Here is an 18,589-nt window from a genome sequence, read left to right on the forward strand (position 1 = left end):
GCTTCTAAGTTGTCTGGGTGCCATCTTCCCAAATCGCCTGGAGACTTCGGCGATCTCTTCCTCCCACTGCTGATCCACCTCCCCGCAGTCCACATAGCCCTCTTGGTTAATTTCAGGTGCTGTCGCCATGCTACTGCGGGGGGGGTCGCGATACCCGGTAGACTCATACGTTAGGAGTTCGTCGAGCACTTCCTGTAAATCGCCAGTAGGTTTGGCGATTATTCTGTTTTGTAATTGTTCATCGCGTAAGCCTAGCACAACTCTGTCCCGAATCCTAATTTCTAAATTATCGTATTTGCAACGAACTGCGGCTTCCCTAACGGCAGCGACGAATTTCTGTATGGATTCCCCCGGTCTCTGATTTCTCTTCTCGAAGATGCGCCGCCAAAAAAGTTCGGACCTTCGGGGAGTAAAGTGCACCTTTAGTTTTGCAAGGAGGTCGGCATAGGGCACGCTGGAGACTGGTTGTGGCTGGCACAGCCCGACAGCGACTCTGTAGACCGGTGTGCCGCAAATTGTCAAAAGTGCCGCCGCTTTTTTTCGGTCGTCGGTGATTCCGTTCACTAACAGGAATCCTTCGACCTGACCAATATATTCTTCCCAATCTTCGGGGAAGTTAGGGTCAAATTCCTTCAATGACCCGATTTGCGCCATTCGGAGAATTTTTTTTCCTATTCTGCCGCGGCCGCTCGGTTGACTGTGACTCGCTCAGACTTTGCCGCCTTCACGACAATTCTTCCTAATCTCTGGTCTTCTGTCGATCCCACCTTCGTCGCCAGTTGTTTGGTTCGAATTGACGAGGACTCAGAGTGGTTAACACTGAACGAGTTTATTGAATACACAAAGTCAACTGTCAAATGTCAAATGTTGCAACCCTTTTATAGAGAAAGCGTTTGAACTGTAACCAATACAAACTGTCTGTTTTCCCGCTCCTTGGTTGTGGCGTCCAATGATTGCACCTTATTTTCCCGCTTTAAACCTTGCAAAGCTGCACAGTGTTTGCAATATCTTCTATGGCTTATTGCTAACTATTTACATACACAACAAGTTCTTTTTAGAAAAGCTTGTACATTCAGAAAAGCTAATAGTTATAAGTAGATGCTTTGAATTGGGAAAAAATGTTAGTAGCATTGCAACATTTCAAGCATGGAAGATTAAAAGGAACACATGAAGCATGAACGAAAAACCAGTCCATTTAGCTTCTATGACATCATTGCAAGTACTTTCTATATGTTAGCATGCATTTTTCAAAAAATGCATGTTAGATTTTTTTATATTAAATACTAGACCTGTAAAGCCTATAAAAGATATACAGAATGTAAGTATTGGCAGGGATATATTTTTCCCTGGGATATATTGGTCCCTGGGAGACATAGCACGTTGGACTAGATGAGCTTTTAAATAATCCAGCAGGTCTCTTCTTATTCATTCTCCCAGGGACTATATTGATATATTCATTCATTCATTCATTCATTCATTCATTCATTCATTCATTCATTCATTCAAGCAAACCTTGAAACAAATCTCAAACATTGGAAAATGCCTGACTATATGTAGCATCTTGGTATGGTAATAATATTTTCTATAGTGTTACAAACTAAATGCATTTGCTATTTCAACACATGCATCTAACACGACATGATCATGCACATGGCATTTCTTCCTGCCCTTTGTGGGAGAAGTCAGAATGTACAGCACTCAATTTAAATTAAAAACAGATTAAGGAGATGAATAATGACATGATATTCAAAGACAAATTACTATAAGTTTATCCACAGAGTCAGGGAAAAGGGAATCCTAATGTAACTGATAAAACACTGAAGACAGTAAGAATGATCAAAGAATCCAAAGAGTTTTGACCAATGTAGCGTTGCATAGAACTAGTTCTGGTTATGAATATGGAAAAGAGCATTTTAAAAAACACAGGACTTTCACATCACTCCTGAATCCACAAGTAGGTTCAGACCCACTGAAATGTCTCAAGCAATTTCATTCAAAAGTGTTCTTCTCATTGCTGGTGGTGCTGACGGAGACCTGGAAGCCCATCTGGAAGGTAAGCGTCGGTTTGCTGGGCGAGCTGGCCGCAAAAATGCCTTGTCATTTGACTGCTTGGCTGCCACAGATACCTATAACACAAATGTGTCTGCTTGGGTTAAGACCTCCAAACAAAACCCTTCAAAAGCATCCAAGGAATCTGAAGAGAATGGCATGGTGAACGTGGTCAGCTTTGCAACAGGTGGCCTCAAGCTATTAAAAGACCTGGAGAATGTATTTACCATTTACATAGTAATGTACAGATGTAATGACCAAAGAACTCTTGCACATGTCAAAGAAATATGTGACATGTAAGTAAGACACAAAATGCCTAAGTGGCTTTAATTTAGAATGAAAGCAAATTACCCTCTCTTTGCACCGCCAACTTGTAGAATGAGCCAAGCTACAAAGTAAATGGCCTTTTGATGACTCTGTTATGTGTGCAAGTCCCCTGTCAACATGTACTCAGGATCTTAAATGCATAAACAATTTATTGCACCCTCCTGGGGGAAAAAAAAGATAAGGTACTGAAGGATTAAATGGCAACTTGTCTGTGCATTATCCATTAGGATCTTTGAAGACTTCCTGAAATTGCTTTTGTTGTATTTAAGTATATTACGGATAAAAAGTCATGACAAAATATCCACGTGTGCATCCACTTACAGCACGGGTATCAAACTCGCTGTGTCACATGTCATGTCACGATGTGTTGACTGTTTTCGCATTGCTGGAGCTGGGGTGGGCACAGCCTCTGCATGATGCAACTGGCCCACAGGCTGGCAGTTTGACACCCCTGACTTACAGCCTTTTTCATCCATACAAACAGGGAGACTGAGTTTTGCAGTTGTAACCTCCCCTTAAATAGCTTCAATTCAAATTATGCAAATATTTCTACATCTGGCTTTACTTGAGTTAAATCTGTATGTTATGTTGAAACACACATACTAACTGTCTATGGAGATTCTCAGTAATCCAGATCATGGTTGTCCCAAACATGCTTTTTCAAAAGGCAATTAGACTTTGTTTTTTCCTTGAAGACATTTCGCTTCTTATTCAAGAAGCTTCTTGGATGAGAAGCGAAATGGCTGCAAGGAAAAACAGTCCAGTTGCATTTTGAAAAAGCACCTTTGAGACACAATACTAGCTCAATTTTAATTTAAAAGATTTGCCTCAGGTAAGAACATTAAATATTATGTGTGTATTCTTATTCTCTTCCTCTCTTCTTCCAAGGAAAAATGCATGAGATAGAATTTAGTGCAGATAAAGAATTATAGACCTGAGTAATAGTTCAACATTGGTTCATCTTGAAAAGGTAATAGGATCAGCCCTGATTAATATCTGGATGAAAGAGAACAAAAACAATTTCAGGCAAACCACTTTATGTTGTTGCAAAGATGTCACCAGAACTCCACCTTAGTTTGATAGAGATTTTTTTTCCCTTTAAAGTATTACATTCACCCACTGCTTCTCTGTGTCTCTCAGTAATGTCTTCCAGAATGTTCCAAAAGAACCATTAAAATCCATTAAACATGACTCTTTAGTTCAGCTTGTACTTTTTTTTCCACCTTAGGGTATTATGCTGCCCCTAAGCTACATTGATCGATGGTGTCATCTCCCACCAATGCAGAAATGTGAATATTTAAAATAATTTGGAATGATGGGCAGCGTTGATGCCCTCTAAGTTTTGGTGTCCCAGATCAGGGGGTAGGCAACCTTGGCTCTTTTATGACTCGTGGACTTCAACTCCCAGAATTCCTGAGCCAGCCAAGGTTGCCTATCCCTGTCCTAGGTCAATGCCTGATTAACCTTAGTTTAAAGCTGGCCCTGCTAATAGGTTTATATATTGAACGTACTGCCAATCCAAGGAGTTTGTACATATTTTCTTGAAGGCTCCAGGTATATATCCATGACACGTTAGTCATGGAATCACTAAATAACTGTATGTATATTACAAAGGTTATTTAAAGGCAATTTAGAAATGTTTGGGTTTCTCTCCATTTGTAATTATCATCACTGTTTCAATACAACTGAGCTGGCAGCTCCCCACCTCAGAAGATCCCACTCAGTTCAGCAGTTTGACAGAGTAATCAAGCATCCAACCATATAATCAGGGTATCTTGTATTTTTGCCACAAAACCCCATTTTCCTAGATGCACAAATACTACATTTTTCATTATATTATATAGGCTGGTTATACCAAAAGGGTTTTCTATTCTAAAAGTATTAGTGCCACTGTTCCATTTTTGTCCTGCTTCTAAGGAGAAAGTGGCAAAGCCATACCATATTGTTTTCTAACAATTTGAGGATATTGCTAAAAAAAAAAAGAATGATGCCACAGCAATTTATAACAGCATAAGTACAGTTAATTCTGGCCTTAATCAAGACTACGTTATCGTCTTGGAATAGTGGGGTACATTTTACAGTTAGAATAAGTTAAAAAAAAAACCTAATTACTATTTTTTTTCAGTTGAATTCCTACAGAATGGTAGATCGACATCATTTTTTTACAGCAGACCTATGAAAAAAAGGGAGCAAGAACCTAGCTTTTGCTTACATTCCAAACAGTTGTCTGTATTTATCAGCTGTGGAGGATCTGAGGAAAATAATTAGAATAGCATGCTGCTTGCTCCCTGAAGGATTCTGGCTTTGTTGTATGCTTATTTTTTGCTGGCTGCCTAGATCCACAACCAGAAATCCCAATGATGCAGTCTAGATCCACAAGCAGAAGTCCCAAAGATGCAGTCTGGAAGCTTTCTATGACTCGCCTGCATCCTTTCTGTGGCCCTCAGAGCTTATTTCCTACATCTGGGGCAGTTTGAGTTTTAAGGGGGAAATGTGTGTGCCATAGTCATGCCTCTGTTTAAGGGATCATTTCTTCTGCCAAAAAGCCCTGAAACTCCCAAAGTGAACCTGGCTCCCACCCACTTTTAGAGCAAGCAAAGCAGAAACATTTGTCTACCAACAGTGAGGGAAACATGTATTTGATCCCCTGCTGATTTTGCATGTTTGCCCACTGACAAAGAAATGATCAGTCTATAATTTTAATGGTAGGTTTATTTTAACAGTGAGAGACAGAATAACAACAAAAAAAAAACTCCAGAAAAATGCACTTCATAAAAAATGTTAATTGACTTGCATTTTAAGGAGTGAAATAAGTATTTGACCCCTTTGCAAAACATGACTTAGTACTTGGTGGCAAAACCTTTGCTGGCAATCCCAGAGGTCAGACGTTTCTTGTAGTTGGCCACCAGGTTTGCCCACATCTCAGGAGGGGTTTTGTCCCACTCCTCTTTGCAGATCCTCTCCAAGTCATTGAGGTTTCGAGGATGATGTTTGCCAGCTCAAACCTTCAGTTCCCTCCACATATTTTCTATGGGATTAAGGTCTGGAGACTGGTTAGGCCGCTCTAGGACCTTAATATGCTTCTTCTTGAACCACTCCTTTGTTGCCTTGGCCATGGGTTTTGGGTCATTGCCATGCTGGAATACCCATCCACGACCCATTTTCCATTCCCGGGTTGAGGGAAGGAGGTTCTCACCCAAGATTTGACGGTACATGGCCCTGTCCTTCACCCCTTTGATGCAGTGAAGTTGTCCTCTCCCCTTAGCAGAAAAATGCCCCAAAGCATAATGTTTCCACTTCCATGTTTGACGGTGGAGATGGTGTTCTTGGGGTCACAGGCAGCATTCCTCCTCCTCCTAACACAATGAATTGAGTTGATGCCAAAGAGCTTGATTTTGGGCTCATCTGACCACAACACTTTCACCCAGTTCTCTGAATCATTCAGATGTTCATTGGCAAACTTCAGACGGGCCTACACATGTGCTTTCTTGAGCAGGGGGACCTTGCGGGTGCTGCAGGATTTCAGTCCTTCACGGCATAGTGTGTTATACCAATTGTTTTCTTGGTGACTATGGTCCCAGCTGCCTTGAGATCATTGAAAAGATCCTCCCATATAGTTCTGGGCTGATTCCTCACCATTTTCATGATCATTAAAACTCCATGAGGTGAGATCTTGCATGGAGCCCCAGACAGAGGGAGATTGACAGTTATTTTGCGTTTCTTCCATTTGTGAATAATCGTACCAACCGTTGTCACCTTCTCACCAAGCTGCTTGGCGATAGTCTTGTAGCCCATTCCAGCCTACAATCTTGTCCCTGACATCCTTGGACAGTTCTTTGGTCTTGGCCATGGTGGAGAGTTTGGAATCTGATTGATTGCTTCTGTGGACAGGTGTCTTTTATACAGGTAACAAACTGAAATTAGGAGCATTCCCTTTAAGAGAGTGTACCTAATCTCAGCTCATTACTTGTATAAACGACACCTGGGAGCCAGAAATCTTGCTGATTGATAGGGGATCAAATATTTTTTTCACTCCTTAAAATGCAAATCAATTTATAACTTTTATGAAATGCGTTTTTCTGGATATATATATTTTTTTGTTATTCTGTCTCTCACTGTTAAAATACCATTAAAATTACAGACTGATCATTTCTTTGTCAGTGGACAAACTTACAAAATCAGCAGGGGATCAAACACTTTTTTTCCTTCACTGTATACTTTAGTAGTAGTAGATCATTCCCAAACTGTTGACTGTGAATGAAATACTTCTCAGCTTTGCTCAGTTTTAAGCGTCCAGCTGTTTGAAAGTGGCAGTTCTGCCCTAAGAGGCTGTTTCCCCGTTTCATATAAAAAAAATGTCCCTGAGTTTAGGCAGAATTGTGTTTTAGAGGACACTTCTTTTAACTTCTGCACTTCTCTCTGTACTGATTATATTTTAAGGTCACCGTAATTTCTCCTCAGAGGTATGTAAATAGCAGAACTGCAATTTAAATAAACATTAAATAAAAATAAATATGTGCCAGCTGAGGGAAAGAACATTGGCCTGAATGATCTGTTGCCCTCTTTTTACAGGAAAGAAACAATACTTCCTTCCCTTCATGACCTCTTACTTCATGACAACTAACTTTTCCAAATGCTGCATTTGCATTCTTGATCAAAAAGGCCAGTTCACTCTATTTCTCTGTAATATTGGTTGATTACTATTATTTATCAAGTCTTTAGCACTCAGTTCACCCCTAGATCCTGCTATATCTTGATCCAGTGATACATGAGCTGGTGACCACAATCACCCTCCTCTTGCCCCTGTGCATGGACACACCTTTGATCCATCCAACTGACTTCAATGTAAGAGTAGGAAGATTAATGGAGTAGGTCAGAAAGCCCTTTCATCTGGGATATTGATCTATAGGACAATGCCCAATGGGAGTTGGCTACCTCAAGGACTATCTGTCCAAAAATTAGTTTGTCTGGTATAGTGTATAATAATAATAATAAGTTAGAAGGGACATTGGAGGTCATCTAGTCCAACCCCCTGCTCAGGCAGGAAACCCTATACCATTTCAGACAAGTGGCTGGCCAGTCTCTTCTTAAAAACCTCCAGTGTTGGAGCATTCACCACTTCTGGAGGCAGGTTGTTCTACTGGTTAATTGTTCTGTCAGGAAGTTTCTCCTTAGTTCTAGGTTGCTTCTCTCCTTGACTAGTTTCCATCCGTTGCTTCTTGTCCTGCTTTCAGGTGCTGTTTTGGAGAATAGCTTGACTCCCTCTTCTTTGTGGCAGCCCCTGAGATATTGGAACACTGCTATCATGTCACCCCTCACCCTTCTCTTCATTAAACTACACATACCCAATTCCAACAACCGTTCCCTATATGTTTTAGCCTCCAGTCCCCCAATCATCTTTGTTGCTCTTCTCTGTACTCTTTCTAGAGTCTCGACATCTTTTTTACATCGTGGTGACCAAAACTGGATGCAGTATTCCAGGTGTGGCCTTACCAAGGCATTGTAAAGTGGTATTAGTACTTCACGCGATCTTGATTAAGTCATCAAGCAAAGGCTTTGATCAGGAAGCTGTCCAGCAAGAAACGAAGACCAGAAGACAGACCTTTTTGACTGTAGCTCCAACTCTATGGGACCAAGAGAGAGTTGCCCCCCTGCCCTTCTAACTCACAGGGGCTCTTAAAAACCTTCATTGTTAAGCAGCCCTTGGAGACGTTGGAAACTTAGCGGGAGAGCAGCATGTCTATTTTATTAATGTTTTTATTACTTTATTGAATTAATGTTTATACTGTAAGATTGCCAAGAGTGGGACAGTACAGATGTTATGTTAATACTGTAGATAAATGAAATATTGTATTACTAATTGGGATGCATTATCACTTCAGCCTAGCCTTGTGAGTTTATTCACAAAGAAAGACAGTGTATAGTTAATTGTACAGCTTATCATAAACGAATGCACTATTTACAATATTTTTATGCATTTACTTTAGAATAAATAGGCCCTTGGATCTATTTTTATTTAAATACACTTAAGATTGGACTCTGCATCTTCATGTAGCTGGCCCAGATTGTGTGTGGTTCTGCTCTGTTCAACAACTCTGCTGTAGTTTTAAGGAATTTGGGTGTCAAAATTCTTTGCATGGGAGGAATAATAAAGAAACCTGGGCAAGATTTTTACCATGTTTGTCTATGAGAAATGTATCCACTATTTAACTTCTAACACCCAGCTACACAATTTGCTATATGACCTTGAGTTGGCCACTCTTTCAGCATGACCTCATAATATTGTGGTGAGGATATAATAAATAAGGTTTGGAGGAATATCTGTTCACCGTCTACCCCTTCCTCTCCATTGCTGTGTCCTCCTACCACTTTCTTGCTTAGATCTCTGCCAATTAAGTCACTTTCTCAACCTTCTTTTCATCTGTCCTCCATTATCTTTATTTCTATACTTCTGAACCCCAGCTGACTGTGAGCTCCCATCTTGTGTTTGAGTTGTGTATTTTTATCTTTGCTTTCTGTATTTTTGTTTTTGATACTGTTCTGAGTTTTCTGTTTGTTTGATATTTGCACATTGCCTAGAGTTCTTTGAGACTTGAGAGGAGGGGTTATAAGTCCTGTAAAGTAAAACAATAAAATAATTACACTCAATCCCCTCTATACAGTTTGATGGTTAATAGGAAAGAGTACGCCTTTCCTTTTCTCACACTTAAATCCAGGATGAGGAAATTGGCACTCTGCTCAGTGAACACCTCAGAATTCTCACTTGATTCATTTCTCAAGGACAGTGTCTCTCCAAGGATCTAAAGATAATAGTCATGCCTGAATTTCAGGTTGACAATTTTCTGAACAGGTGCTAAGCCATCAACCCTGGATGTAAATTTGAGATATGGGATGGCAGCAGAAAAAGATACTTGGCAACCAGCATCAGCCCCCATAGGTTTTGCACGAACCTTCATGACTGGAATTCAGATTTAGGTCCTGAAGTCCAGTTTTAACAACCTCAGTGATATGTTTCAAAATTCTTGAAGAATAACATGTGCAGTTTAAAGAAGTTAAAAGTAGACCAATGTCATGTTCAAAGCATACCTCTGGAAATTTCTGCTTCTCTTTTCCATGCTTGGTGTATAGTCCAAGGTGTCTCACTGAATTCTTCTGCTGCTCCTGCTTTCCTTGCTCTGTCTGGATTGCTGGATAATGACCCATTTTTCTGCAGCTGCCCTCAGTAAATTCAGTCTCAGATTGCACTTGTTTTTCATAGTTTTTCAGCAATTTTTCAACAACACCATAGTTGGACCTTGAATCAGCTGATCGTGGACGACCAGACAAATTACTTGGCCTCCAGTCATGTTCATGTAGCATGTGCTGGTAGCCACTTAAAACTCCATTTATTTGCTTTTGTTGTCGTTTTGTTTTGACATCTTTACTGGGCCTGTTTGCTTTTTCTTCCTTCTTTGAAGACAGCTTGGAATTCAAAACACAAGTCGACTCTTCATTTTGTGTCCCAGTGTTCAGACTGTCCTGCAATCCACAATGGGCTTTAGGAACACCAAGCAGCTCTGTTTGGCTCTGCAGCAAACATTTTTTACCTTTATCTGTATGAAATACAGTCCGGTTGAACTCATCAATTTTAGCTTCCAGTGTTTCATTGCGTTGAGTCTTTCCAGTTTCATATCCAGAATCTTCCAGTGTATCACATGCCTCAGCATAAAGATTACTTTGAAATTTGGGATGCTGTTTTGGGATCATCATATATCCATCAGAAGAGCACTTCTGGAGAGCCTGTCTGGAAGAGCCATTTTCTGCTCCATTTTCAATTTTGCTTGCATCACAAGACCACACACTGTGAAGAATTGCTGCTGGAAGTTTGTGGTCATTGTACTGATCCTGATTTTCTGTAGGCCCACTAAGAGGTTTCCATTCATCTGACATTGTCAGAGGAACAGCTGGATAAATTAATGGACTTCCATCTGGATGTCCCTGTGTTTTGCAGCTATTTCTTTGCTCAGCATGCTTAGCTAATGCTTCAGAAACATCTGCAAGAGAGTTCGTCAAATGCCGAGAGGTGCTTCTGGGGGGAACAGGAGGCCCTTCTTGTCTTTGCCAAGGCAAAAAGCTAGTTTCCTCAACCCCAGAAAAAGCAGTTGATGGCATTTCCTTCAAATGCCCGTTGGTGCTAATCAGATTCTTTCTGTTATTTTGCTTTTCCATCTCAGAGGCAACTGAAGCCAGTTGTGGGCTCTTATGATATGCCTGGTTTGTCTCTTGAGTAATCAGTGCATTCCCACTTTCAATGGATTCTCCAAGGAAAGGAAACATTTTCTTCCTGTATGGGCAAGAAAAACAGGTAAATAACAAACAAGCCCCTTTGAAAATAATAGAACATGTTAGCATCATAAATCCATAATTCCCCCCCCCCGATATCAAAGAAGTACAATTAATGATTTGACCTGTATTTCTAAAAGTACCTTTCAAGCCACTCAGGAAGTCTTTTGGCAGTCTCTCAGGATGCTCTTGGAGGGGACATTGGGGCTGGGTTTGCATCCCATGCTTATCTTTCATTTATTTAATTATGCTTCCTTACTTAAATAACTCAGTTGATCAGTATGCACAGCTGTTTGAACCATAACTAGTCCTGCTGATAGGGTCTACATCACACTCTAATCAATCTAGACTATTATAGAAATATATTATCTTCCCAAAGGGATGCGGTGGCTCAGTGGGTTAGGACGCTGAGCTTGTCGATCAGAAGGTCGGCAGTTTGGCGGGTCGAATCCCGAGTGCTGCGTAACAGAGTGAGTGCCTGTTACTCGTTCCAGCTTCTGCCAACCTAGCAGTTCGAAAGCATGTAAAAATGGAAGTAGAAAAATAGGGACCACTACGGTGGGAAGGTAACAGCATTCCATGCGCCTTTGGCGTCTAGTCATGCCGGCCACATGACCACGGAGACGTCCTCGGACAAGCACTGGCTCTTCGGCTTTGAAATGGAGATGAGTACTGGCCCCTAGAGTTGGAAACGACTAGCACGCATGTGCGGGGGAACCTTTACCTTATTATCTTGTCTGTCTGTCTGTCTGTCTGTCTGTCTGTCTGTCTGTCTATCTATCTATCATCTATCTATCTATCTATCTATCTATCTATCTATCTATCTATCATCTATCTATCTATCTATCTATCTATCTATCTATCTATCATGGGATGAATACCTGCAAAAGTGTTGAGAGCTTTCACTCAGGAAACTTAATTTCAGGCAGAAAGTAGGATTCGGGGTACCTTTATCTTCTTTTATTAGAAAAGCAAACCTTTATGTAACAAAAAAATCTGATAATTTTACCTTCGATGGTTGGCTTTCTTACGTATTTCTTCTTGGTAGGTACACAATTCCTCACTTACTTTGGCAAGTTCTTTAAGAGCCTTGAGAAAGAGAAATGGAAATATCTGACTACAATCCAGTTCCTATACAGAATATGTAAAATAATAATAAGTTCAAAGGTGCATGTTCTATGTTAGAGGAAATGCCCAACTTTTCTGAAATATAGACAAGCAACTAAATTATGGCTTTATTATGTTTATGATTTTGTGCTATGGTATTTTCTTGTGAACTGTCTTGGTGATTATTATAGAAAAGCAAGATGTATGTTACTGAAATAAATCAGAAGTAGCTTTTTATAATTTTTGGATACCAGCTCAGCAAAACAAACAGCAAGAGATTTGGGGAATTGTACTTCAAAATATATACTGGATGTCAAACCACCTATATGAGTAAACAAGCTAGTATATTACATTCTGCAGTTTGCAAATCATGTCCTAACTCCTAGCTAGGAATTCTAGAAATTGTGGTCCCAACACAGCACAAGAGCATATGACAGGGAAGACCTACTCTTTCACTGTGTTTACTCCTCCCACTGCTATCGGCTTTAAAGCAAAAGGAATATTTCAAGAACTTCATGAACTACTTACCACTAATTCTCTAGCACCAACTGAACAATGCAGTCCTGAACTGTCCTAATCCTCAACTGCCTAGTCCTGAAAATATAAAAAAACTCCTTTCCCTTCGTCTAGGCAAAACATAAAGTAAAACAAATGGTTTCTGAACCTCCCATAATTTGCAACAATAGGAAGTTATAGAGATGATGGCTTGTTAAAAAAAAAAAAAGCCAGACTCACATCACCTTGTTATTATCAAGGAATTGCATAGAAAAGCATCTGGAGTAAATTTATTATAGAGGAGAAAGATAGTTTTTTTTAATATTTAACACAATTTAAGATTGATGTTATTTGCTTGCTAGAAAAGTATATTAGGGTTATGGACTAAAAGTATGTGTTGAACTAAGAATGGGTACGCAAGCTCCTAATTAACAACAAGTTGTCTTAGAGACTGCCTAAACCTTTTTTTTAACTCTTTTTATTTGAACTCAAGGATGATTTGGAACTGTGAGACATTTGGCGTGAAACATGCAAGAACTATTTTTGATCATAGTTTAGCTTGGTCGGAGATTATTAAGGTTAACAGAGATAGGCGCTTTTGGCGCGTAACTGAGAATTTGTTTAGAAATTAGAGAAAGGTGGGAGAATGCAAATAGTAGGTGAATTTTTTTTTTTGAAATTAATATGAATAAGGACTGGGATTAAGAAAATCTATTCTGAGTAAAGCTCTTTTTCTGTTTTCCTCTTTTTCTTTTTTACTTTATTTGTAATATTAATATTGTTTGTACTCATTTTGTATGAGCTAGAGGGAGATAGAATTAATAGTTTATTGTTGATAACATAGGGGTGCTTACGTTTGTTTTACGATTTTATACCCTGTATTTAGCTCTGGGAAGTCGGGGGGGGGGGGGAGGAGGGAATGGGGGAGAGGGATAGGGAGGGCTAGATAGGGGTGGGGGAGGGGGAGGGGGGATTAAAGTCAAAATGTATTGTAAAACTTTTTAAATAAAAAAAAAGAAAAGCATCTGAAGTTATAATCTCTATAGATGGTTTGGCAACTAAAGTATTTCCCAATACTTTCACAATTGTTGTAGAGAGAGAAATAGATGCTGAACAATGGATTTGTGAACACTTACATAATCCTACTAGAGCCATTTTAAAATGCATCTAGGACTAAAACAGACTGTTTTCAATATTTGTAGATCTTCACTTCCCCCCCCCCCCCCGATTCTGTCAGTTTCTTCCTTCTCTGTTCTTTAATCCCATTCAACCACAGGGTATTTTCCCCCTAAACAACTACTTTAAAATAAAATTGCTCACTTGAACCCAGGAACTAGGAAACAAAGGGAGGCAAGGATTTCTGCTTATGAGGAAATGGGTAGCCTGCAAGCTCTACTATTGCAAAAGAGAATACCAGTTTTGTTCCAGTTTTAAATAAACTGGCACAAAGCCAGAAAAGAAAGATTCAGCACAAGAATCAAATGAATATCATCTGATCAGACGTATATAGAGCCAGTTTTGAGCTGTCACAAAGCCTTCACGAGGAGATACCCTCTTTTTCCATTTATTTGAGACTTTTTTTTCCTTTTAAGCATTAGCTGGCTTTCTACTGCATAATCATTGACATAACTGTGATTATTGAAAGTCCAGATCCTCCTATAATCAGGGTTTCTAAACTGGAGTTTTGTAGCATGACAGTGATGGAGTCTAGCTTACCTTAGCAATGATAAAGACTGGGGGGGGGGGTTTCTTTTGCAATTTCAATTCCCAGTTCATATTTCTTTTTCTTAAACAAATTAATTTTTTTTTTAAAGTGAACGTGTTGATTTTCTTGCAATTCACAAATCATTAGAGAAATGGGAAAAAATACTATAATATGAGAAAAATTAGAAACTAGGCACGTAATAAAAAACTATGATTAATGCCATGAAGTGAACGTGTTTTTTTTCAGAGGTTAAAGTAAAAGATGGAGGAGAAGCATTTATAAGGTTGTTTCCAAATTTACAAACCCTGCTTCGCACGGACCTAACGTAATGACTGCATTACGCCACCAACTGCTTAAGAAGTTCTATTAAAATAACAACAAACTGAAGGGAGTAGAAAATCGTTGATTGACAAGTTACAGAAACCTCTGTATTTAGGGAAGATATTTTTGGTACTGCAGCTATAGTTAGCATGTTTTCATACTGATTTAGTTCCAGTTAGGACAGTCAGCTGACCTGCTCTTGTTACTTTCTGGCTGGTTTAGAAAAGATGAGCTAGCCATATTTAAATAGTCAACAATAAAACTATTGCAGTGTTACAGGTTGAAGCTTGGTTAACATTCAACCTCAGTGAGACAACTCACTGCATTTACTCACAATATTGAGATCCTGAGTGTAATTCTTGGTTGTTTTCAAGTCTACACAGTCTTCAGACTCCTTAGAATTTTCAAAAGTGAGATGATCTTTTGCAAAAACACGGTTTCTCCTTTTGTTTTTCACACACTTGCTTTCCTTTTCAGCTTTGCTTTGCAAACTCTCTTTATCTGGCGAACAGCTGTACAATCCTGGTGGGTCACTCCATTCTAAGATGGGGGAGCAAGACTGTTGCTCTGCTTTGTTATTATGAATGGGCTTATTCTCAGAGATACTCGTATTGCTTTCACGCCTTAATTTTACCTCCTGGTAAAGCTGGAAAAGAAACAAAAGGTCTCTCACACATATGTGATCATCCATATGATCAAACGTACATCTGATTAAACAAAGCATATCATCATTTTTCTGGATCTGAAATCATTAATTGGCTGAACTATCTGGAAATTTTTCTTAAGGAATAGCTATTACATGAAGGGCTGCAGCACATTTCCTTGTCATAGACAACAAAGAAAATCCCAAAACTCTTTAAATTTTGGTTGTGTTTCAAACATTATAGCATTGGAATGTATGCTTTCTGCCAACTGCAAGGAGTACTAAGCAGACTCCAACTATACCCCTAATACTATATCAGATCAGCTCTCAAACTGAAGTGTTTCTCAGTTAAGGTGGAATAACTACAGTGGCTACAAATGGAAATAAATGTGCTGAAATGGTACACAGTGGTTTGGAGAAATAAATAACATCCATTATAAAAACTGTGGAAATTCATAAAATGCCAACATAGGTGAACAAAATGCCCAATGGATAAAGCACTAGAAATATTACAGTAAGAAATTTTATTGTGAATCTAAGGCATGCTTAAGAAACACAGTAAAGGGAGAAGACTAGGGGCCAATGCACCTCTAAATTTCTATTGTTGTGAGCCGCCCTGAGTCCTTCGGGAGATAGGGCGGCATATAAGTCCCACAAATAAATAAATAAATAAATAATTTAACACTTGGGATGATAAAGCCATTATTTCAACAGGGTGCTTTATTATGAAAGCGTAAGAAAAATATCCTTGCTCTGGGTCCTGAGTGAAACAGAAACCTGGAGAAGAGTAGGCTGGTAAAACTGTGTGCTGAGTGATATACATACGGTTTGTTTGTTTTACATAACTGCCTATCTTACTTTTATGTAACTCTAGGCGGATTTATATCTTGGCTATGACATGTTCGCTAGAATAATGACTCTGAATATCATTAATAATTATAGCAGAGTAGACCAGAATAAAAGTGTTGTGATCTTATGTCGCTTACTTCTACAGGCTAGGCATTTTTTTTACATGTTAATAAACAAAATTGGTCATTCTTTATCTTTGGAAGCAATGTCCATAAAAATTAGTGATAGTGGACTCAGGATTTAAATTATACCTATTAAAATTAATATGTCTGAAATTAAGCATATTTTTATTTTGATCCCTACAACTTTTTGACTCCTGATTCCTTCCAGTACAGACTGTTGGTGATTGACTCTACTAGTCCCTGGAGTTTTCAGATTTCAAAAGTGGTTTGCCCTAGACCACAGGTGTCAAACTTGATCGTGTCATGTGACATATTGTGATGTTTTTTGCCTTTGCGGAGCTGGAGTGACGCATCCAGCCCATGGGCCACCAGTTTGACACACCTGCCCTAGACTGAGAAAGTATGTATCTAGTCCAAGATAACCTAGCTGGCTTCATATCTAAGGTGGGGCTAGAATTCATGGTTTCCTGGTTTCCAGCCTTGTGTAGCAGTGCCTTAACCACTACACCAAACTGGTCTCTATACATCATTATCAAGTTCCATACATTTTAATGGGTCATTCTTCACATGAATAAATCCTAAGCTAACCAAACCACTGCTTCTGCTTAATACCTAAGCCCAAGCATTAGCCTTGAAGTCTGCTTTGTGATAAAACAATGCAAATGCGGGAGGAAAATAATTAAAATGTTATCAGTAAAAGACATGCAAAATGCATGCCAAGAAATTGTCAACCATTTTGTAATTTCTGATCATTATCTAGATAAATAAAAGTTACTTTAAATGCATCCACTACTTTGTCTGTGTTTATTTGTTCTTCAGTTTTAAAAACTGTGGTTGACATGAAATACAGAATCTGGTTAAAATAATGTAAGGAATGTTGGGTATTAGTTCTGTTGCAACTAATAGTTTTACATAGAAAAATAGCCAGTGAAACCTTTTAAATTGTAATGTCAGGTTAGTAATGGAACAAACAGCCTAGAGTGATTAGAAAAAAAATTGTTCCATGGTGGTTTTCACTACAGTAACTTCAACCATTTGTCAGGAATGCTTCAAAGTAAGATACAGTTAATATATGTCCTGAACTTCATTATCCTGCCTATAATTCCTAAATGAAACAATCAGCACGGCTGAGAATTTTGAAAAACTGGAGCCTAGAAAATATTGGAAGCCTAATATCACAATATCACCACCCAACTTTAGAAAACGGTGGGCTGATGGCGCTAATCAATCCATTGCAATCAAAAGTCTGGTGCCTTTTTAAAAAAAAAACAGTATCACCACATTAGTTTGGACATTGTAGCTGATGTTGAAAATAATCCACAATACCTCTTCTATTTTCTTCTGCATGACCTTCCACTGGCACTCCCATTCTTTCCTTTCACAGTCAAAGCGTTCCAACAGCTCCATCTTCTCTTTGCTCCACTTCTTCTCAGTCATGTTCTCTAGCTGGGTCTGAAGATCCATCGTGTGGCTGGGTCAAGAGAGGAAGTGGATGTGTTTTTCTCTCTTCTCTTCTGGGTTTCTCTTGGAAAGTGCGAATGATGAAATTAAGAGCAAGCAAGCTCTGTTTGTCTTAGGTTCCACCTTCTCTTTTTGGGGCGTGTGTGTGTGTGAGTGGAGTAAAATGGGTAAAGGAACACTGAAAAACCAAAAAATACTATTGCATTAAAGGTAGTTACACACTGTATACTACAAATTGTATACTACAAATTGTTGGGGGCAATTAAGCTGACTTTGTAATAATGCCGCTGGGGTGTGTGTGAAAGCCCTAATAAGCAGGCATATACATAGAATGAAGGCTACTGCTAAGCTTGTAAGCCGCCCTGAGTCTTCGGAGAAGGGCGGGATATAAATGGAATTAAAATAAAATAAATAAAAAATAAAAAAATTCTGCTTGCTCGTTTATATATTTACTTATAAAATATAGAATACTATTCCTGTGATGGCATTCTATACATTTTGATGGTTCTGGACAGAGTACAAAAGAACTGTTTAAAAATATAATAAAACACCAAAATACAAAAAAACCCCAAAGAATCAAAAACACAATCAATATACTGTTGAAGCTTGCAATAAAAAAACACAAGCTCAGAACAGAACAGACTCATATAATGCCCCAGTACACAGGGGAAAAAAGCTAGATCCTTACAGTTATATGAAACAGGGTTGGGACACAAGATGAAAAAAAAAAATCCAAAGCATTATGTTGGAAATAAATCTATGAAAAGAACAGATGTTCCTCTCCATAATTGTAACACATGCTATTTGTTTTTGTAATGCAGTGGCTTTGGATGTTCATAATAATTCTTTTAAAATGTACAAAAATGTAGAACAGGACCTTGTTTTAATCATCATTGTGGAAAACCTTGCGAAGTATGGAAAGCTGTTTTTGTTAAGTCATGAGCTCTTGGGTGCAGGAATGATGACACGAGGCTGAGTACAGGATAACCCATACATTATTCTTGCTAGAACTGTACTGAAACTTGGGCTGCAACCAGCCACAATATATAGTTTAGCCCCTAGGTGGAAGCCAATAGGTTTGAACCCACTCTTGCCGCCTGGGGCTAGCCAATTGCAGGGCAAGAGACAGATAGTCTGGGTTGCTGGAGAGCCGTTAGCTGCTCCAGCAACGCACATGGTGTATCACAA

General features: G+C 39.0%; 1 protein-coding gene across 1 annotated transcript; it reads right to left on the reverse strand.

Annotated features, from left to right (window-relative positions):
* Positions 1-1,870: 1,870 nt before the first annotated feature.
* KIAA0408 lies at positions 1,871-17,632 on the reverse strand. Its single transcript, XM_083379942.1, has 5 exons — positions 17,267-17,632; positions 14,661-14,972; positions 11,708-11,787; positions 9,463-10,699; positions 1,871-2,126 (listed from the first exon to the last, which is right to left on the reverse strand). Exons 1-5 carry the CDS (start codon positions 17,402-17,404, stop codon positions 1,980-1,982), a joined length of 1,914 nt encoding a protein of 637 aa, XP_083236068.1. The 5' UTR covers positions 17,405-17,632; the 3' UTR covers positions 1,871-1,979.
* Between the last annotated feature and the right edge of the window lie 957 nt (positions 17,633-18,589).

The sequence above is a fragment of the Vipera ursinii genome, assembly GCF_947247035.1.
Source record: "Vipera ursinii genome assembly, chromosome: 1".
NCBI classification, from domain to species: domain Eukaryota; kingdom Metazoa; phylum Chordata; class Lepidosauria; order Squamata; family Viperidae; genus Vipera; species Vipera ursinii.

Bases quoted from the DNA above. Each gene is read 5' to 3' on its own strand.
- KIAA0408 (XM_083379942.1), bottom strand. From the start codon at position 17,404: ATGGATCTTCAGACCCAGCTAGAGAACATGACTGAGAAGAAGTGGAGC. The intron at 14,973-17,266 runs GTATTGTGGATT...TTTCTTTTCCAG, and splicing joins TGCAGAAGAAAATAGAAGAG to CTTTACCAGGAGGTAAAATT. The intron at 2,127-9,462 runs GTATGCTTTGAA...TTTGTGTTATAG, and splicing joins AGAAGCAGAAATTTCCAGAG to GTATCTGTGGCAGCCAAGCA.